General features: G+C 42.3%; 2 protein-coding genes and 1 long non-coding RNA gene across 5 annotated transcripts in view; all 3 read left to right on the top strand.

Moving 5' to 3' along the window:
• The first annotated feature begins 192 nt into the window (after positions 1 to 192).
• Positions 193 to 12,981, top strand: ephx1 (epoxide hydrolase 1, microsomal (xenobiotic)). 2 transcript variants are annotated; one of them, XM_074616603.1, is made up of 9 exons: positions 193 to 456; positions 5,180 to 5,374; positions 5,464 to 5,644; positions 5,721 to 5,939; positions 6,988 to 7,117; positions 7,234 to 7,448; positions 9,375 to 9,483; positions 10,244 to 10,366; positions 11,197 to 12,981. In XM_074616603.1, the coding sequence occupies exons 2-9, from the start codon at positions 5,192 to 5,194 to the stop codon at positions 11,399 to 11,401; spliced, it is 1,365 nt and encodes a 454-aa protein (XP_074472704.1). In that variant the 5' UTR covers positions 193 to 456; positions 5,180 to 5,191; the 3' UTR covers positions 11,402 to 12,981. The 2 variants fall into 2 exon arrangements, with proteins under 2 accessions (XP_074472704.1, XP_074472703.1); XM_074616602.1 differs by having other exon boundaries at positions 194 to 456; positions 5,175 to 5,374.
• LOC141756678 (uncharacterized) overlaps positions 467 to 22,097 on the top strand; it is a 254,987-nt gene continuing 233,356 nt past the window's right edge. Inside the window, exons 1-2 of the long non-coding RNA XR_012591510.1 lie at positions 467 to 1,806; positions 3,083 to 4,270. This is a non-coding gene — a long non-coding RNA (uncharacterized LOC141756678). The remainder of the gene's footprint in view (positions 1,807 to 3,082; positions 4,271 to 22,097) is intronic.
• On the top strand, positions 15,817 to 21,682 carry LOC141756674 (transcription factor 23-like). 2 transcript variants are annotated; one of them, XM_074616613.1, is made up of 4 exons: positions 15,817 to 16,746; positions 18,525 to 18,671; positions 20,580 to 20,744; positions 21,504 to 21,682. In XM_074616613.1, the coding sequence occupies exons 1-4, from the start codon at positions 16,594 to 16,596 to the stop codon at positions 21,639 to 21,641; spliced, it is 603 nt and encodes a 200-aa protein (XP_074472714.1). In that variant the 5' UTR covers positions 15,817 to 16,593; the 3' UTR covers positions 21,642 to 21,682. The 2 variants fall into 2 exon arrangements, with proteins under 2 accessions (XP_074472714.1, XP_074472713.1); XM_074616612.1 differs by having other exon boundaries at positions 15,839 to 16,746; positions 18,519 to 18,671.

Raw genomic sequence — 22,097 nt, 5'->3', positions numbered from 1 at the left:
ATTGAAGACATTTTCGTGTAAAAAATAACGTTAATCTTCATTCTATATGTTGGATGAATGTTATAATTTCAAACTGCAGTTTGGGTTCAGTAGCACAAACCTGACAATACCTGTAGTCCGCTAGGCTAGTCTTCATCCCGCAGAATACTACATATCCCATCATGCACCTGTGGCATTTCCACACAGTTCAGTTCTCAGGAAGAATTGTTATACTCACATATTTTCCCTTCATACGCGCAGAATTACAAGCAAGACATTTACATAATAATGTGTCCATGCAGCTGGACGTAAAAGTTAGTCCAAGTTTGAAGCTAACTTGAAGCAGAGTGAGCTAACGTTAGTTCTAGTGAGGAGGAGGAGGAGGAGGAGGAGGAGGAGGTTGAACGGGACCAGCGGAGCACCGACCGACCAGTCCAGCTCCACACGGTGTGATACTGCAGCGGCACGAGAGAACAGGTAACACAACTACAACCTTTGAGTCCCGTCTGACTGCAGCTAATGTTTCATTGACTGTTGAATCCTCTTGAACGTGTCGTTGGCCTCATGCATCTGAAATAGTGACTGTTTAGACCGAGTTAAAGTCAAGTTGCGTTGAGTTTACGTAAATGTAATGTTACGTTACAGTCAGCTTAACGACTTAAAGTAACGGTAACGTGTAACGGGCAGCTTCAATACAAAGTGCGTAGTAAAAAATGTGGACTTTCGTACTTGATAAATTTGTTAGCTGTTAAGTTAGTTACGTAAACTTCTCTCTGTCTGGCTGTTATTGACGTTAGCTAGCACCTGTAATATAGAGCCACGGTCTTGTTTCTGCTAATCACACTGTAGCACACAGATACTTCTATTGTTGCTGTCTGTAATGTGAGTGAGTGAGGGGCCTGTACTGTGCTGTGCTGGCTCAGTGGACAGCTCGTTGAACTCCACTCACATTGTCCTGTGTGTCATATCCTGTCCCCAGTGTCAGTTCAGACTGGTCTCTGGGTCAGGGACCCAGAGACAGACCCAGAGACAGGGTTGGAAATTTCCCAAGGACCCCCCTCTTAATCGTAACACCGATTAAGCATATATGCTTACTAGCATTTGTACTCTTAGATCTCGCATGATTAATCGCACGATTGTCCATAGTTAATCACGGTTAAATGTAAATTAATCACACATTTTTTTATCTGTTCAAAATGTATCTTAAAGGTTCCTTATTATGCTAATTTTCAGGTTCATACTTGTATTTTGTGTTTCTACTAGAACATGTTTACATGCTTTAAAGTTAAAAAAAAACTTTATTTTCCTCATACTGTCTGCCTGAATATACCTGTATTTACCCTCTGTCTGAAACGCTCCGTTTTAATGCATTTCAAGGCGCGTTAACTTTGACGGCCCTAATTCTAATATTTTCAACCCTAAATACTTCAGACCTGTTTCATAGTGATAAACAGAAACACATTTCAATGTGAATCATGTTAAGATAAGATGAGAAAATCCTTTATTAGTCCCACACCGGGGAAATTTGCAATGTTATGTAAGGGATAATGTACAGCGAGCGGGTAACTGTTGTGAAATAAAAAAACCTTGAAGGCAGGCACCTTGCATTGCCCTGAAGGGGTTTATTTCACAATAATTTGATACAAAAACGGTCTTCCAGAGTCTGACATCAGAACTGCGCCCATAGCAACGGTCTGTTATACATAGCAACTGTCTGCTATAAAGCAATAACAGACCGTAGAACGCCGTGATTGACCAATCAGAATCGAGTATTCAACACAGCAGTGGAATAATGAATGTTAACACAACTTATATACCTTTAAACCAGTGGTCTCAAACTCAATTTACCTGGGGGCCGCTGGAGGCAGAGTCTGGGTGAGGCTGGGCCGCATCAGGTATTCCACAAAAAAAGCTTTGTTAAAAAAAAAACAATCTTCTCAAATGTCATTATTAACAGTTCTTTAACTTGAATGGGTTCTTCTGAACATGAACTGTCCTGAACATGAATGGAACATTGAAGAACATGAACGGTTCTTCTGAACATGGCCTATTGCGTCTCCCACTTTTCCTGAAATTGTCTGTGCTCGTCACCAACCTTTCTCTTCACTGCAGGCTTTGAAAAAGACAAGATATATATTCATTCCACTTGGTGTCACTCCGCAATAAAGTTGTGCCTGCTGTGTTTGTGTTGCTCTGCAATTACACCACCAAACCGCTAGTTGGCGGCGGCGTCTCTGAGTTTCCTTCTTCTTCTTCTTCTTCTTGTACTACAAACAGAAACTGAGCGGAGTTGGAGCTAATAACTGTTGAACCACAGAACTTTTACTGATATTACTGCAACGCCGAAAAGAGACAATATATCTGAGTGGATTTGTGTGAACAAACATTGAAAAGATGGAGGCAGAGAGAAGTAGAACTTTCTGTGGTTGTCCAGGGTCCTGGCCGCTCAGCATCGCTGACAGACTGGACCAATCACAGCTGTTGCGGTCTGCGTCGCCGCGACGTGTAGTTACATTTCTGGAGAGGTGCACGTCAGGCTACGGCGTCGATTCAACGCAGAAGTATAAATCAAGCTTTAATCGAGCTTATGCGATGTTACACGGGCGCCGCCATAGTTGTTGTGAAATGTTTCTCTGCTTGCATCAAGCCCGGCCGATTGCCCGCCCCCGGGAGCCATATACCCCGCTGTGATTGGTAGGTTCGTTCAGCTCGGGCTCGCGCAACAAAGGGACCTTCCACACACAACGCGGCAAACTGCCATTCACATAAAACTCGCGGGCCGAGGGCGCCTGGTTAGCTCAGTTGGTAGAGCGGGCGCCCGTGTAACAAGACTTGGTCCTGACCGCGGCGGCTCGGGTTCGAATCCGGCCTGTGGCCCTTTCCGCATCCACTCTCTCTCTCCCCCCTTTCCAAGACTCTATCCACTGTCCTGTCAATAAAAATGAAAAAAATGCCCGCAAAAAAAAAACTTTATAAAAAAAAAAAAAAATTTGCGGGCCGCACTAACATTAAACTTTCATATCAAGGTGGGGGCCACAAAATATCGTCTTGCGGGCCGCAATTGGCCCGCGGGCCGCGAGTTTGAGACCCCTGCTTTAAACAGAGGGTGATTTTATTCAAATTGCATTTTGACTCAACTGAACAGTATTTATAGCCTACATTTCAAGTAATTAATGAACTATTTCAGAAAATTAACAGGAGCAAGACTGGCATATTCCTAATAAATCCAGATATTTAAACTCACCAGTCTGAAGCAAACTGCTAGTAAGTGCTTCAACTTGAAAATAATGAACTTATTGCTGTGTGTAACAATCGTATCAGAGTTTCTATCGGCTCAAATCTATCGTGGGTGGGCGTAATGGATGCAATATGCTCGTTTTATTGCCGCAAATTGTGCCCACCTGCACTTTTTAATGATACAGCACAATTTTTTATAGCAAATTGTTTCGTGGACCCCCTGACAGAGTGCCACGGACCCCACTTTGACAATTACTGCTGTAATGGACGGCTGTTTGAGCTGCGGTAGCTCGGTCTGGATACAAGACATGCCTGCTGGCTACATGTAAATGAAGTGTTAGAACAGAGCACGGCGGTGCAGTGGTCGGTGTGTTTCCATGCTCGCAGCTCTCCTGAATGAGAAAAGCTCGGTCATGCAGGTCTCAGCAGACCCAGTGACTGAGGGATCTGGTCAGCTCTGTTCTCTACCTAATCCTGTCAGCTGGCCACCACCACAACAACACTGACACTTTTGTTTGGCTGCTTTTTTCCTCTAATCTCATGACTGATGAAACCATTGTTCCCCAGACTCAAATTACACCGCTGTCAGAGAAAGTCACCTGGATAAGTTTCACTCATATTTCTGTGTTGATAAGTCTTTCATTCAATCCATTTATTTAGTTTTAGCAAGACAAAATGTTGATTTTGCCACGTGTAGTTATACTGTAATGATTTGTTATTATTTTGTCTATATCAGGTATAATAAGCCATTACAATTTTTAGGGATGCACCTATTTATTGGCTGAATATCGGTATCGGACGATATTTGCCTTGTTGCGTTGGTTATTTGTGGTCGTTCTCGGCGACAGGAACCAGCTGCTGATTCAGAGAAGGAGCCACTGGCTGGACACGACTCTGGCATGACGGCGGGTGCTTCTAGTTAATCGATCGCAGATGGTGTCGTTCTCTTCGACGGATAAATAAATAACTAAAATGGCACTCGGAGAGCACAGACCTCCGCCAAGGTGGCTGACTTTAAAAACAGATCACGGCTCACAGCTGGTGGTACCGTGAGGTGGTGAACTTATTATTAACACGGTGTGTTTCCGTGCAACGTATCGGTGGATGCCGCTCTCATTCAGCAGACTTGTTATGTCTGTATCCTTAAAAAAATTCCTGAATCCGGATCATGATCCGGATCGCCCCCAAAATCAAATGGATTGTCTAAAAAATGTTATTCAAATCCATTGCAAGCTTTTGGAGTAATCCTGCTAACAGACAAGCAAACAAACCAACAAACCAACGCTGGTGAAAACATAACCTCCTTCCTAGGCCTTTGGCCTTGGGGGAAGTAAAAATGATAAAATAGGTCACCAAATATACTTAGGTGGCCGTTAATATATGGGCAGCCCACCCAAGTTAAGTCTATGTGTGAGAAACGCTGCTAATATTTGTAGTTGCTTTTATTTTTGCATTCAACTTATATTTCACAAAACATTTTTTTTTGTTGGCCTGTGTGAGTACCGAATCATTCTTCTCATTGAGTAGGTAGTTGTATAGCAGCTAAAAGGCTTTTGAAGCAGTTATTAAAAAAAAAATAAGAATCGTTTTCATGTGAAAGAAGATTATATTAAAGTTTGTTTCATAAATGCGTATGATTTAATTTGTGCTGATTCAAACACAGTGTAATGAAATGCTGAATGATTATAAAACAGCTCAGTTATTTTTTTATAATGAAGAGGACAGCAAAAACAAAAAAACAAAAAACATCGGTATGGGCCCAGAATTTCACAATCGATGCGTCCCTAACAATTTTTAATAAAGGCCAAAGAATATGAACTGTTCATACTTTAATGGTACAATTATGTAATAGCACATTTATAATAGATTACTGTGATAACAGACAGATTGCTCAGTTTTATGTAATATTGTGTAGTTTTAATGATATCTTATTTCCGTCCATCCATCCCCCGTCCCAGCACAGACACTGAGCACCATGTTCACAGAGGTGCTGGTTGCCCTGGTGATTGGGGGACTGATCTTCTTCCTGGTTCAGAGGAGCAGGACCCGGGTTCTGAAGACAGAGGATGGCTGGTGGGGGGCCGGCGCACCCCCTGATGGTGGGAAGGACATCACCATCCGCCCCTTTAAAGTCACCACCAGTGATGGAGAACTGGAGGTTAGATTGCCTCTTAGTTTGTCACTCAAGATGGTCACTCCATAGCATTTACTCACGCTCCCACATGTCTCTCTTTACCTTTTTGTCAGGACCTCTACAGGAGGATAGACAACACCCGCCCTGTTCCTTCACTGGAGGACAGCCAGTTTAATTATGGCTTCAACTCCCACTACCTGCAGAAGGTGGTCTCTTATTGGAGAAATGACTTTGACTGGAGGAGGCAGGTTGACAAACTCAACCAGTACCCCCACTTCAAAACCAACATCGAAGGTGAGGCTGCACGGCTGACACATTCATGAAGAACATATCGTCCTATAATCTCTAACTTATTCTTACTGCCGCTCAGGCATTGATGTCCATTACCTGCATGTGAAGCCCAAGACGGTGCCGGAGGGATCTACTGCTATTCCCCTGATAATGGTTCATGGCTGGCCTGGCTCCTTCTATGAGTTCTACGGATTGATCCCTCTGCTAACGGAACCATCAGACCCGCAAGGCCTTGTCTTCGAGGTGGTGTGTCCCTCCATACCAGGGTACGGGTTTTCGGAAGCACCACATAAGAAAGGTGAGTCTGGAAAGTTTTTTTTTCTTGCAGACGTGGAGAACTATTGATGCTAGGTTTTGACTTGATGAAGACCCAATGGGATTGAAATGTTGTCCATTTACAGAAACAGAACATAAACACATGTAGAGTTCATAGATGCATAAAAAACCTGAGTGCATTGAAAGATCTGAGTTTATTCAAATATTGCAGGGCTAGATTGTTTTGGCTTTAGTAAGGCACTAGTGTAGTGCCCGTTTGGAGCGCATACCTGTCTGGAACGGGCTGATTGCTTGGCGGCGTTGTCGACAACTGCGGTATGGCTGCTTGCACCCGCCAAGTGTTGATTGGATTAACGGTTCTCGAGATAACAGAAGGACAGTCATACGTTTATACACAGATAGACAGAGATTCCTTTGTTTATAATTACTTGATGCTGCTACAGCGCCACCTATTGGCCAAATGGCACAAAATTTGCCATGGTCAGTCAGACATGATATCTACACATGTCCACCAAATGTGGTCCCAAAAGCACAAAGCGTTCAGGAGATATGCCATTTTTTTGCGGGCGGTAAATCATTTTAGATGTAAATGGGTGTGGCTTATATGGATAGATTCATCTGGACCCACAAAATCCAGGAAAAAAATTGTTTTTGTTTTGTTTTGAGACTTACGGTTCAAAGGCTACAGGCCAAAATGTAAAGTTTATTGTTATAGCGCCACCATCTGGCCAAATTACACCACTTTCGACACTGCACTCCCTTGTGCCTTAGCAATACTCCTGCCAAGTGTGAAGTAGATCGGATGAACGGTTCTCAAGATATGTGAAGGACACACCCACATAAAGAGATTCCTTGCTTGATAGTTAGATATCTGGTGAGCTGACACAATTTACAAACAAAAAAAATGTTGTGTAGAGAATGTTGTTTGACCAGGGCCTTCTGAGTTAATTTCCTGCAAAATCCATTCCATATTGATGTGGAAGCATTTACGTCGTCCCTTTTCCTGTGGAAACTGTGTGGGTTCATACTGCAATTTCTAAATGTGTGTGTTTGTGTGTGTGTGTAAACAGGTTTCAATTCAGTTTGTGCAGCACGCATCTTCCACAAACTGATGAAGCGCCTGGGCTTCCAGCAGTTCTACGCTCATGGAGGAGACTGGGGCTGGCTGGTCACCACCAACATGGCTCAGCTGGAGCCCAAGTAAGACACACAAGAACTTCCTCAACACCTGACACACACACTCTTTTTAGTAAATGCTCAAATAAGGTATTACTACATTGGCCTGTGTTCTTCTTTTGTTTGTTTCCATACCCCAGGACAGTCAGAGGCTTGCATGTGAACTTTGCCCCGCCCTCCAAGCCGGGGCTGTCCGTGACTTTATCCATCCTGCTTGGCCGCCGCTTCCCGAAGCTGTTTGGCTTCACTGACATGGATATCCAGCGCCTCTACCCCTGCATGGAGAAACTGGTGGTGGAGTCCATCAAAGAGTCTGGCTACATGCACATCCAGGCCACCAAGCCTGACACCGTGGGTAAGGACCTAGCAACCTGCGAGCTGTGACTCTAGACTGGCTTCAGTATAGTTTTAAAAGGTTAACCTCTTCCACTCTACCCCATTTATTTCTTTTTTCTTTTTTTTGAAGTAGAAGAAGAAGTAGAAGTATATGATGTCCATCCCCATACTCTATTATGTCTCATAAGTTGTTGCAGCAATTTTTAGGTTGATACCATTTGTTACACAGATTTGGTGCTAAATTAAAAAAAAATGTACCACTTGAGAATTGATAAAAATGATGAATAATCCCTCCAAAATACCACATTAAGACACCAAAACCTTGAGGAACACCATAGAAAAAGCCATGCTGTGATTTGATATCAAAAACTTTTGATATTTGAGAGATTTCTGCAAGAATTGCATTTTTCAGCGATTGGATGGTGAGCACTTCTGATGTGGAAACTGCTCAGAACCCCCCGTATTGTCAATCTAGCTAGGAAAGCCATGTCTAATGAAACTTTATCGTCACAATGTTTAATTTTTTATACAGTGAGGTCAAATTTCAAAAAATGGTATCACTGCAATGAAATGGCTACAATGGGGACTAACATCATTACACATGAATACAATCAGGCTCATTGGATCCACAAAAAAACCCCAAAAGACTGTTTAGGGACCCCAGTATTCAGGTGATTATCATAAAGTGGTCATGTCTGTAAAGGTACCAAATGCATAGAACCCATTTTCATTCACATATCTTGAGGTCAAGGTTTTCATTTGAAAATGGCCATGACAGTTTTCCTTGGCAAAATTTGGCCTAAGTTGCTAGGACTTCGGAGCGTTATTTACCCTCCTTCCCGACAATCTAGTAGGGTTGTCACGAGAACCAAAACTTCGGTACCAAGTGGATGCCAAAATTCTAAAAAGGTGACGGTACTAGTTTTCTACAGTACCGAAGGTACTGTACGATGCCTGCAGGGTCTGAAATTAACACCCGCCAAGCGCCAAATGCGTCTGATTCTGTCCTCTGTTCTCTGTGTCGGAGTTTGACACACAGACACACACACCCACACATTACAGCGCCATGCAGCAGTGAGATCCAGAGATGCAGAGATCCTTTATGTTGGAGAAGAGGATTCACTCGTGGGAGAAAAAACTAAACTGAACAAACTGAATTTCTATCTTTTGTTGCTTATTGCTAAATCTCTAAAAAGTGGTGTTTTTTTTTTTTTATTGAACTCTGGACTCTTTATTTCCGGTGAATGTTATTGGGACGTGCATTTGATTATCTTACACTTAACTCCCCAGATCCACTTTGTTTGAACCAATCCAACAGCATCCAATCAAGTTTCAGGAGAAAATCATGAAGAACTAACGTTATGTTACTGAGCACCAGTTGGATCCAGTTACTCTGCTGTTAAAATTATGTTACATTTGGTGAAGAGCACATATGGCTTGTTTAGGACTCGAGACCTGAGTTGGGACTTGAGTCACAGACTTGAGACTTACTTGTGACTTGCAAAACAATGACTTGGTCCCACCTCTGGTAGCCTTTACCCAGTGAAATGTCACCATGTCAGTGAATTTAAACTACTGCTTGCAATCTGAGGATATAGTATATAGACATATGTACACATTACATGGGATTTATTTATTTATAAATTTTTTTACCATGGTATCGAATTTGGTATCGAGAATCATGGAAATTCACTGGTATTGGTATCAATTACTAGATTTCTGGTATCGTGACATCCCTACAAGCTAGTATGACATGGTTGGTACCAATGGATTCTTTAGATTTTCTAGTTTCATGTGACACCAGTATCTTCACTCTAGCCTGCTGCAGCCTCTGAAAGACGGTAAAGTTGGCAGAGTGGACGAGGTTAATGGAATCTTAGATTGTATTATTATTTTTGTTATTTTTTAATCAACAAATCCATAACTCTGACAAATCGCCCCTCAGGTCGAGGACTGAATGACTCCCCAGTGGGTCTGGCTTCCTACATTCTGGAGAAGTTCTCCACGTGGACGAGCCGAGACTTCAGGAACCTGGATGACGGAGGGCTCACCAGGTAAATAGAACACTAAACTAGAACAGAAGGGAGTCAGTAAGTGCTGATATTTGCTCTCACCACATCCTTTTCATTATCCTCTAGTATGAAGATATTGTATCAAACTATCAAGTACAAACATGCAGTAAGTTCTAAATACCATCAGTTGCAGTAGCATACTGTATGTATCAGGAGTAGCCCCCAGGCTCCATGTAAAATGGGATTGTTGTTTGTAAGAGTCAAATTTGCCACAGTAATAATCCAATATATGGATGATTGATGGGTTTACTGCAGTGGGTACCACTCAGTAGCCTCATTCAGTGTTGCCAGATTGGGCAGGTTTAAGTCCAATTGGGCTACTTTTCATTGAGTTGGGCGGGAAAAATAGCGTTCCCTCATATTATTGACTCATTTATTTGAGAAATATTTGATTGACATGAGTTGCATTCAATCATCATTAGGGATAAGGGAGGACCGATACTTACCTTGACGTCATCATCGTTGACATTGACGTGGGGATTTGTGTATTTGGTCGTCTGACTGCACTCTTTGTGGGTTGCGATAGCCTATCGAACCTTTTATCTTTGGTTATTTGATGCAGATTTATATGCTTCTGATGTGTTTTCTGTTGTGCATGGAATGGTTTTACACAGGTTATGATTTGGGCATGGTTTTTTATTGAATTGGGACGGGTTTTAATTTGTGATTGGGCTGGAAAATGGCAATCTGATCTGGCAACACTGGCCTCATTACTGTAATATTAAATCTTGGTGCCTTGCAGGAAGTTCTCTCTGGATGACCTGCTGACTAATGTGATGATCTATTGGACGTCTGGCTGCATCGTCTCCTCCATGAGGTTCTACAAGGAGAACGTTGGCAAAGGCCTCGACCAGCCTCACACTAAGTGAGTGACAACCACAGAGTTTAATGTGAACGATCCAGTGAAGAGCAGATGAAGAAACTTACAGTGGGAACTAATTTGTCTATTTAAATGACTGTATAATGTATGGAGTTGTTCGGGTATCGGTGAGTACACCAGTCTACGTACGATCCGATACCATCATTTATTAAAAAATCAACTTGTTTAATCGGAAATCAATTCTCCTTCGCCGCTGTGGCAGTAGGGTTACCAATTTCAACACCGGCAATCTTCTAAAACATTTGAAGACACATCAAGGTGAAAGAGAACAACGGCTTTAAAGGGGGAAAAAAGGACGAACCGCAGCAACAAATGATGAGATAAATTCCACAATTCCATGTATTTGTTCATGTTTTACAAAGGGTTCAACCTGAGTCAGGCCATACAATACTATATATATATATTTTTTTTTTAAATCACGCTGGTATCGGCCACAAGTTTGGGTATCGGAATGGAAAAAAATGGCACCGGAACATCTCTAATAATGCAGCTACAATACATGAGTCCTGGGCCACAGTTTCAAGCCAAAATGTACCTTTCAAAGAAATTTTGAGTGGATAAAATGACAAATAAATGGATTTTGCTTGACTTCTTTACTTAAAACAGACTGTTAGGGGTGATCATGTGTAAACCGGATTCAGACCCTAAACTAGAAACATCCAGTGGAAACATCACACAGAGGTGCAGTTCAGAATGACTCGTTTTTATCATGTTGGTGAGGCAGTGAGGTGTACCAGCTTCCTGCATTAAATATCATCTCTAAAGTTAAAATCATCCCCCTCGTCAAACGCTAACACATCATCGTCTCTTCGCAGGATACCCGTGTACGTCCCCACCGGGTTTGCCAGCTTCCCCGATGAGCTGATGCACACTCCCAAACTGTGGGTCCAACAGAAGTACCGTAAACTCGTGAGCTTCACGCCCATGGCCCGCGGTGGCCATTTCGCCGCCATGGAGGAGCCCCAGCTGATGGCCGAGGACATCCAGAACTTCACTAAGACTGTGGAGAAGAAGAAGTAGTAGTAGGGGGGCGGACTGATGAACAGGTGAATGAACTAAACGTACAGAATGAAGAATAATCTGGAAGAGCAGTAAGTAGACGTGTGTGATTCTAGATTGTGAAGTAAGCACTGTGTTCCTCTACGAGGTGGAACTGATAATATAGTGAGCTCTATCTAGTGAAATTCCTCATCATACTTCTTTGTCAGTGAGTCGGTCTTGTGCTGAGAAAAAATGTTTGAAAGTTGAGCAGTGAAAGAAGCCAAACAGAAAGAGATCTAAAAGATCTAAAATGATGGATCAGGTATCAGCGAGGATGTGAGTCTATGCACCGATCCGATTATAATATCATTTATCAGCTCAGTTATGCTACACAGGAACAACAACAATACGCGCCACTCGCTACCCGATCCGTACATCCCGCCTGAACGGTACTGCACAAGTGCAACTCTCAACAGAGATGAGAAAGAAGCGAGATGGATCACTCCTTTGATACTAACATCATCAAACGTTTGCTGCATCTGAAATCGATGATAGAAGTAGCTGACGAGAGCAATCTCGCTTCTTTCTCATCTCTGTTGAGATGTGCAGTACTGATCGGCAAAATGTCAGCAGTTTGGCAACATTTTACATCTCTCAAACTAGATAATAAAAGAAAGTTCTATTGCATTCATTCTCTGTATGCATTTTTTCCTGTTATACAAATGGTTTAACCTGAGCCAGGGTTAGTACAGCTGTTAAAAATTGACGTATATATTTTTTAGGGCTGTCAAAGTTAGCACCAAATAATGCATTTATCGCAAATTTGTTTAACTCCACTAATTTCTTGAACACATTAATGCAACTTGCCATTTTTAGGTGGTAGCGAGCTCAGTTTTAAAGCCAGGACCGACCATGTCATACTATCTTGTAGCAAAGGAGGCTAAATAACACTACAAACCTACGCTAAATTTTGGCGAGGAAAAACTGTCATGGCCATTTTCAAAGAGGTCCCTTGACCTCTGACCTCCAGATATGTGAATGTAAATGGGTTCTATGGGTACCCACGAGTCTCCCCTTTACAGACATGCCCACATTATGATAATCACATGCAGTTTGGGGCAAGTCATAGTCAAGTCAGCACACTGACACACTGAAAGCTGTTGTTGCCTGTTGGGCTGCAGTTTGCCATGTTATGATTTGAGCATATTTTTTATGCTAAATGCAGTACCTGTGAGGGTTTCTGGATGATATTTGTCATTGTTTTGTGTTAATTGATTTCCAATAATAAATATATTCATACGTTTGCATACAGCAACATATTTGCCCACTCCCATGTTGATAAGAGTATTAAATTCTTGACAAATCTACCTTTAAGGTACATTTTTAACAGATGAAAAAATGTGTGATTAATTGTGATTGAATATTTTAATCCATTGACAGCCCTAGTTCAAACTTGTTAAATGCAGTCTTCGGCGAGAAATTTGAATAAATCCAGTTGTTTGAAGGAGATGTTTTCACAGCGATATAAAATAGATTATAGAGAGGGAATTAAGACCTTTTTAACTTCATATCAAAAAACAGTATGTTAATGGTAATAAAGGAGTGGATGTTGAACTGTATGGGATTTATTGTTTTACTTTTGTTTTTTTACTGTGGTGTCAAATTGGTATCAAGGATCGTGGGATTTCACTGGTATTGGTATCGACTACTAATTTTCTGGTATCGTGACATCCCTACTAGTCCCTAACAAATTCACAGCTACAAGTCAGGAACCCGAAACCAGCGTCCATCCATTCACAGACCGTCTGCCCTCCTCAGAACTTCCCTCAGCTTTGTAGTATTGGTACAGTTTACAAAGCAGCTGCAGATGGGAGGGAGGTCAGGGGGCACCTGTTGTTATTGTGTTGACAGCCTGGACAAGGTGCCAGACATTCCTCCAACTGATAACATGAAAAAGCTCTAACATGAAGCCACAACCATGCTGCCACAATATCGCCTTAAACCTCTGAATCAGGTTTCATTTGACTATTTTTTCCTTTCAAAGTCATTTTAGTAGTTTAAAAGATTAACGAAGGCAGATGTCTTTAATATGTTACACTTTGTCTTTGATTTATTTACTATTCGTTAAAAATTTTTTATTACAAGGCTGTGTTGAATACTTGATTCTGATTTGTCAATCGCGGCATTCTGCGGTCTGTAATTTCTCTATAACAGATCGTTGCTATGTATAACAGACTGTTGCTATGTATGGCAGACCGTTGCTATGTATAACAGACCGTTGCCATGTATAGCAGACTGTTGCTATGTATAACAGACCGTTGCTATGTATAACAGACAGTTGCTATGTATAGCAGACCGTTGCCATGTATAACAGACCGTTGCTATGGGCGCAGCTCTGATGTGGGACTCTGGCGGACCGTTTTTGTGTCAAAATATTGATTTCTTCCGTAAGTAGCCGTATAATTATCGGGATAATGTACAGTGAGCCAGTCATTGTTGTGAAAGAATCCCCTTCAGGGCGATGAGAGACCCCTCTGCCACCATCAGCATCGTCCCGTCGGGGATTCTTTCACATCTATGACCGGCTCGCTGTACATTATCCCTTACACATTTTGTCTCAATGACTTTGATTTGCTAGCTTCAAGCACTAACTTTACAATGACTGGAGAGACAAGAAGCACTGGTTACTGTATGTTGATGTAAGCCTCCGTTAAAGATATGAAATTGAATGTCTTCAAAAGGTTTTGGACATTCAGCACTTTGATATGTAGGCGCGATAGTCTAACATGAGAGTAACAATTCTGGAAATAAAGAGTTCAATCATGATCTGCAAGAAGCTGGATCCAATCTGTGATGCTGTTTGATGAGTTTTACTTGATTTACTTAAATGATGAAAATAACTAGGTTATATTTCGAAAAGACGTTTTCCTCAGAATGCCTTGGAAATGTTGTCACGAGACAAATACCATTTTTATTTCACAATAAAATGCCAATCGTACCTTTCCCTTTTAAAACTACGCAATCTAAAATGAACTGCGGTGTATGCTACCATTCCAAGATGACGTGTTGTATCTCAGATTGTGACACAATGTTCTGTCTTTGACCAAATAAAATTGACACTGAGTAGCGCACTGTCCTAACTGCTAATAACAGTCTGTTATTTTGTTATACAGTCTTCAGGTGTGACTACAGCCCTGCTCCAAAATCATCTTTCTAGTTGCATTAAATGCTGCTGTTTTTATATTCAAACGATGGTGGTCGTGATAGACTGTCCAACTGGCCTTAGTAAAATGAGAGGCAGCATTGTAGAGTTTTGGAGAAAATAATGCATTTGATGCTAGCATCTTGGTTGAGACTTAGAGCATGAAAACTGGGACAGGTAAAGACTAAGTTAACCTGCCTTATAGCAAGTCATCTTCAGGGCATCAGTTGCCATAGTAACAGACATAGACTTTCATTAAAATTGATTTCTGGAACAGGGGCAGTTGATCTTTAACCTGACGCTGTTTGTTTTCACAGAACCATCAGAGAAGCTGCCATTGGAAAGTGTTTAGAAAAGGGTAGGCACTTTCAAAAACTACTTGGCAGGTGATTGGATGAACCATCTGTCAATCAAACTAACAAAAGTGAAACAAACTGAAGGCCAAAAAACATCGCCTTCAGTGCCGTTCTTTGCTCTTCTTTCAAAGAAGAGATACTCTCCAGTTCTGATAGAACTGATGCTATCGCAGCATCTACGCTAACCTCTTCAGGAGCTGCCGTTGTTGTTTAGAATGAACAGTCGCATCTCTGTGTCGTCTCACCGGGTCTCAAATCTCATACACCTACGGTACCTACTACAGCTCCTCACAGAACGCCGATTTGTCCGTTATCTCACGAGCTGGACCCAAACGCTTTACTCAAAGCCTGACGAGATGGGTTTTCGTGTGAGATGTGATCCTATACGATTCTCGCCAGCTGCCGTGCAAGGTTAGGTGAACTTGTTGTTGGCTCTGGAAATGTAGGACTTCCCGAAATTTGCATTATACAGATGTGGTTAATGTATTTGTCCTCCTTTCTGGAATACCACCCTGGAGTTATACTGCGTATGCCCAGAATGGTTGCGTCGTGTGTTCTGATCTATATCGCATCAGTTGGTTGCAAAAGTTGGTGGCGTTATGTTTTCGGGTCGTCCGTCCATCCGTCCATCCGTCCCATTCTCGTGAACGCGATATCTCAGGAACGCCTTGAGGGAATTTCTTCAAATTTGGCACAAACGTCCACTTGGACTCAAGGATGAACTGATTTTGGTTCGTCAAAGATCACCGTGACCTCACAAAACACATTTTTGGCCATAAGTCAAGAATTCATACGCTAATTATGACAATTTTACACAAATGTCTAACAGGATAGAATGATGAAGTGATGACTGATTTTGGACAGACATGGACGTTTCATAATGAGGTTGTTAAGATGCTGGGATGCCCCGAATGTCTTGTCACGTCAACAAACCAAAAGACTCCTCCGCCTCTCTTTGGTAATGTTCAATGTCGCACTGCCCCGAGCTTCCAATCCCACCCCCTAACCAGTTGTTAGCAGAGCGCTGAGTTTCCCAAGCCCCCCCAGTGCCCTGGCTCGGGACACCCTCCCAGTGCTGCACTCCCCCAGGCCTGACTGCCTGCCTGCCTGCTCTTCTTGGCAGCCGAACAGCCAGGGGAGGATCAGGACGACCGGGCGGCTGAGATAAGGACCACATGAAGTTCCCCACATTACCTCACCCGATAAGGAAACAAGCAGAGACAGACGGAGAGGCAGAGAGAGAGAGAGGGTCAGACTGGGAGGAATTGTCTGGATGGACGGTGATGCGCAGAGAGTCGGCCGGTGATTGTGAGTTCTTTTAGGGGTCTGGCTGGAACTGGGAACCCGTGGAGGCCTGGTGAACTCTGGAAAAGAGCTTGAAGATGCTCGAACAGAACGGTCCTCAGTAGCTACAGAAAAAACATGAGCACAGAGTAGAATGTTTATGAGATCAGATGAGTGATTTCAGCTGTTCTTGAGCCAGTGTTTGACTTTTAAAATGCTAAGATGACCTGCGTGTTCTGCAGCGTGTTTACCAAAGCACTCGGTGGATGATACTTTCACTACAACCTCCAACAACGGGAAAGCAAACTTCCATCCAGCCAATGAAAATAGACTGAGCCAAATTGAATTAAGTCTTCGGGACAGTCTGCTACAGCGCTTCGGCAGCACCCATGGCGGTGAATCCTCTGGAAGGTCTCATGTCGGTTGCAGCGAAGCACCAGCTGGTCTCCAGCTCCACGGCCGAGCCGCCGAGGCACCAGCCCCGAGCGGCCGGCAGCCCGGCATCCCTGCACGGACACGGGCAGGGCACACGCAGGAAGTGGGTGAGTCTGAAACTCAAGCATGAAGACAGACTGGCAATTAATAATTCTGAGAAACCTGTGGGGTATTGCACAACCTTTATCATAATTTGAACATACCAGGATGACATACCAGGATATAAAATGGCATTGTAACCACTTGCTTAAAATTTGTTTTCTTAACAAAACTAGTGAAATGTAATCTCACACATGAAAACTATGGGACATCATGCTTCTGTATCTTGCAAAGTATTACTGAGATCATGCAATACTTTCCCACAGAGTGATAAACAGATGTTTAGACTATGCCAATAACTTATTAGTGTGATGTGGGCAGTTTAAGATAAGAGCAGAGTGCCAACAAGTAAGATGAATCTCCCTTTTTCAAGATAACTCAACTAAAGTTCAGTTGAGTTGAACTAAACTAATGATAGGGAAAACCTGTGGAGGATGCATACCTGAAAGTGATGTGTTTTTTGGTACAAGTTTGGACTTTTCAAGCACATTTCACGTGTTTAGAAGCAGTCCTGGTGAGTGCTGACTGGGTTACTCCTCTCTATCCATTTCTACCCTTTTTTAACCATACACTAGAGCAACACCAATATTTTCTGGTTATCTCACACAGCATTGATTATTTCTGAGCACTAACCATGGATGGATTATGAGACAATGGGCACAGATATGTAAAGGGTCCCCATCCCTCCTACATACAGTAAGAACAAGAACCATAGATTCCAAAAGACATCTTTTTGCATCACTTGTGGTTGTTTTGTGTCTCTCAATAGTTGTTTTTTGTCACTTTTTGGTTGTTTTGTGTCTTTGTGGTTGATTTGTGTCACTTTTTAGTTGTTTTGTCTCTTCATAGTTGTTTTGTGTCTTTTTGGGTGTTTTGTGTCTCTTCATAGTTGTTTTGTGTCTCTTTTTGGGTGTTTTTTGTCTTTATGGTTGTTTTGTGTCTCTTCATAGTTGTTTTGTGTCTCTTTTTGGTTGTTTTGTGTCTTTGTGGTTGATTTGTGTCACTCTGGTTGTTTTGTGTCTCTTCATAGTTGTTTTGTGTCTCTTTTTGGGTGTTTTGTCTTTTTGGTTGTTTTGTGTCTCTTTTTGGTTGATTTGTGTCTCTTTGTGGTTGTTTTATGTCTCTTGGTTGTTTTGTGTCTCTTTGTGGTTGTTTTGTGTCTGTTTTTGGTTGCATGTCTTTGTAGTCATTTTGAGTCTCTTTTTAGTTACTTTGTGTCTTTTTCTGATTATTTTGTGTCTCTTTTTGGTCATTTTTTGTCTCTTTCTGGTTATTTTGTGTCTCTTTGTAGTCATTTTGAATCTCTCTGTTTTTTTTGTTTCTTTGTGGTTGTTTTGAGTCTCTTTCTGGTCATTTTGCATCTCTTTTTAGTCATTTTACGTCTCATGTGGTAGTCTTGTGTCACTTTGTGACTTTCCGACAAGAAATGTTAGCAGTAACTTCAAACAGAGGCTCCAACCTGTTGGGCCCCTGGCCCGTTCAGTTATCCGTCCATGGTACTGAAGCATCTAATAGCTAGAAGCACAAGTTATTCATTTTCTTCATAATTTCAAAAAACTTCTCTTAGTACCATAAAGTAAAAATACCATACGTTAGATATCCTTTTGTTAAATGTGTGTGAAAGAGGGTTGAAAAAGTGACTGATGATTATTGACTTTCACATTGCACCTTTCAGCAATTTCCTGTATGCATATAATACTGCACAGCAGTAGGAAGTTGTAAGTTGAGCCTATTTGATTTGGTTTGATTTGAGGCTCTATAAACGTGTCCTCTGCTGCAGGTGCAGTCTGTGTGTGGGTCCAGGTCTAACTCTGGTTCTGGTTGTGAGTCTGCGGAGCCGTGCAGGACGCTGAGGGGTCAGCACTCCCCAGAAAACGCAGCGCGAGAGAGGAGCCGCGTACGCAACCTACGACAGGCCTTCCACAGCCTGCAGGTACACGGACATTCGCTTAACCGACATTTCATCAAGTTAACACTGAACACAAGCTGTTGAACTTCTTGTGCTCTCGTGAACTCCGAGGCTTTCCCTGCACATCTGTGTTTTACCACCTGCTTCCCGTTTGGGTGTTGAATATTTATTTTTTTACATCTTGAGGTTTTTTTGCATGCATACAATAACAGGTTGTGCCTTATAATAGAAAAAAAAACGTCCATATTGTAACTTGGCATTACAATATGGAATACTGCTTTATTTATTTAGTGTAAAGCAAGACTCCATTACAATGAAAAGAAGAGCTCTTCTTTATTGCAAAGATTGTGCTACTTTACAGTAGGCTATGTGTTACAGAAATGAATTAGAAATGCTGCAATATTCTTCAACAGGATTTATTTTGCCAATTTTGCAGAGTAATTTCAGTAATGTGATACAAACCTATTCATTCACTATACATACAGTACTTGTATAGGACCGCTACAGATATAGAAATACAACAGTGTATGCCTGATCCATCCCTGGCAATCTTCTGAAAATATGTCCAGACATCCAGCATGCATTGTGTCCAAGAGGGACATCTGATCGAGTGGCTGCTGGTCATAAACCTTCCACCTCCACGAGGAGAAGAGTTCCTCTGTGGGACTGAAGAATACAGTTTTTTCTCAATTGCTTGAACACAATTCCTTGACCAACGCTTCACACACAATTTTAAAAACTCACATCCAACAAGAAAAGAGCCGTCATCTGTAGCTGCTGTAATCCTGTAAAAACGTCTACCAATCACTGCCTTGTGGTTCGCTTGGAAAGAACCAATCAGATGCCTCCCAGCTCGTACTCTACCCTTGGCGTGCACCAGCCTGAACTCAAAGCACGTCGCCGCCGCACGTTTCCTGGAGAATGGAAGAGAAAACTCAGCCCTGCAGTAGCACCTGTCTGTGAAGTAGTTACGAGGGCTCCGTTCTTTCCACGCTTCCCGTTCATTGTCTATGTAAGCAGCCGTGCAATGCATTCTGGTAGCGTGGCGATTCGAGAAACGGAGCGTCACAATGCCCGCTCCTTATTTGCATAAAGTTGAGGGCTCGTCTACTTTATGCAAATCACGGGCATTCGATGCGACTCCCCGCCTCTCGAAACTCCCGAGAATCTTTTAAAATAAATGTTGTTGATCCAAAATAAAGACAGATTCAGCAACTGCACAGCTTATTTCCCGCCTCAAATGTTTTCAGAAACACATTTCCGTGAACTATTTTCGTGAAATAAGAGAATAAAGTTTCCAAACGAGCCTCCATGTTGGTTCCGGTTTGAAAGCTGGGAGCAGCAGCCCACGGAGGGAAAGCTTTCGTCCAATCAGGTGGGGACAGCCTTGTGTCTAGTCCAATGTTGGGAAGCGTCGAGTCCCCATGCGATAAAAAACGCCCCTGTGGACACGTACCATCGGTCTGTAGCCAGGGAGTAGTAGGGTTAGTTGCTCTCCACGCTGTCATCTCTCTCACGTCTCTCTTACGCTGTTGCTCTCTCATTGCAAACGGTCTACGCACAGTAAACAATTGATGTGATTGGCTCGACTGAGTTAAGCTGTTGCCGTATTAACCGGATTAGCTGCGGCCGCAGTCTAAAGCTGTGACTGTCTGAAAAAACAACAACGTTCCATGAAGATTATTATTTATTCTCATAAATGTATTTGACTACTTTTGTGTAAGGTGTTGCACATATTAAAGAGACAAACAATTAAAAACAATATCTTTAAAAACTAATCCATTAGTTTTCAGTTCACTCAGCTAAGGATGTAATTAAAATCAAAATTAAAAAAGGTCTCACTCTCACATTTGACAGTCGTTACAAGCATATTTGTGTTATGTGCAGAATCTTTTTGGATCTAACATTACCACCCACCTCCTGTGTCCTCAGGCTGCTCTGCCCTCAGTCCCACCAGACACCAAGCTGTCCAAGCTGGATGTCCTGGTTCTGGCTACTAACTACATAGCTTACCTGACAGAGACGCTGGACCAGGGAGGGACGCTGGCTGAGCACACGCTGCCCCCCAGGCCGGGTGGATACCTGCATCCTGTTAAGGTAAGGAAGGATAGGAACCAACAACGTACTGCTAATCACGCTGGGTGAATTACACTGTCAGTTATTCATTTACAGGACAGGACTTGAGATGATAATCAGTCTATGAGACAATTAGGTGAGACAGGCCCAACCAGAAAAATTGGTTAAAGATTGACAGTCACACATCATGTGTCTGTCACCATGACAACAGCATTGCTTATTATACTGTATGTGTCTGTCATGTGGCAGAAACAAAGACATATTAAAAGTTATAATATTATATGACAACTGAAAAAAATGTGCTAACTAGGTAATTTTAATTTTAATTAAAATATTTACTTATTTTAAATTATAAGTAGGCCTACATAAAACAACTAATATTACCTTTAGATAACTGGATAATTATATCTAGTTATAAGTACATAAAACCACTAATATTACCTTTAGATAACTAGCTTATTATATCTAGTTATAAGTTTATAAAACCACTAATATTACCTCTAGATAACTAGATAATCTTAACTAATAATAACATAAAAACACTAATATTACCTTTAGATAACTAGCTTATTTTATTTGTTCTAGTTATAAGTACATAAAACGTAAGTTACGAATGTAACCATGGTTCTGTGAGTTCCTGTTATGACTGCCGGGGGTTAGGGCTGCCAGTGGCGGTAAACTGGACCTGCTCCATGCAGGAGTCTTGACTAGTTTGTAGGTGCTAATCATATTAGCATGAAGAGCTAACCCAGTGCGCTGTCTCTCTCTCTCTCTCCTCAGAAGTGGCCCATGCGTTCCCTGCTCTACTGTGGCGGTGTGGAAGGGCTGCTGTCAGGAGTCCCAGCCAATCAGATGCCTCCACCTGGACGGGACGGGACACACCCACTGACCTCCACCTTAGAAGCAGACAAAGAGTGACAGCAGAGCAGAACTTTACCCCTGCTTTTTTTTTTTTTTTTATATCTCCAATGTTAACCAGCCATGTAGCTCCTATTGACAGCAGAGGAAGAAGATTAAAGGTGGAGTCTAATGCAAACACACTTTTTGTCAAATTCAGTGAATATCTCCTCGCAGTCTGCTGGCTGTTCGTTCTGTGTGTGCGTTGAAAAAATAAAATCCTGTGTTCGTACACAGCCCTGGCTCTGTAAATGGGAAACAAACAAAGTGGCACGGACCGTCTGTGAGCGGTGCCGATGCAGCTGCTCCACCGGTGCAGTAGGAGCACTTGCTGCAGGATATCGTCCCGGTGAAGCGAGTGCTTGCAGGATCAGGAAATCCCACGTTCAGAGAGTCTGGTAGCTCAGTCTTTTTCAGCCTTCAGAACAAAATGAAAACGGCCGCGGGAAGTCGTCTGTCTGAGGAAAAGACTACGGG

This window comes from Sebastes fasciatus, chromosome 18 (genome assembly GCF_043250625.1).
Source record: "Sebastes fasciatus isolate fSebFas1 chromosome 18, fSebFas1.pri, whole genome shotgun sequence".
NCBI lineage: Eukaryota > Metazoa > Chordata > Actinopteri > Perciformes > Sebastidae > Sebastes > Sebastes fasciatus.
The sequence above is the reverse complement of the archived record's forward strand: the minus strand, read 5'-3'. Positions and strand labels throughout refer to the sequence as shown.

Excerpts from the sequence above, each read along its gene's own strand:
- ephx1 (XM_074616603.1), top strand. The coding sequence starts at position 5,192 with ATGTTCACAGAGGTGCTGGTTGCCCTGGTGATTGGGGGACTGATCTTC. Across the intron at positions 5,645-5,720 it reads CTTCAAAACCAACATCGAAG|GCATTGATGTCCATTACCTG; the intron begins GTGAGGCTGCAC and ends ACTGCCGCTCAG. Across the intron at positions 10,367-11,196 it reads CTCGACCAGCCTCACACTAA|GATACCCGTGTACGTCCCCA; the intron begins GTGAGTGACAAC and ends GTCTCTTCGCAG.
- LOC141756674 (XM_074616612.1), top strand. The coding sequence starts at position 16,594 with ATGGCGGTGAATCCTCTGGAAGGTCTCATGTCGGTTGCAGCGAAGCAC. Across the intron at positions 16,747-18,518 it reads AGGGCACACGCAGGAAGTGG|GTGCAGTCTGTGTGTGGGTC; the intron begins GTGAGTCTGAAA and ends CCTCTGCTGCAG. Across the intron at positions 20,745-21,503 it reads GATACCTGCATCCTGTTAAG|AAGTGGCCCATGCGTTCCCT; the intron begins GTAAGGAAGGAT and ends CTCTCTCCTCAG.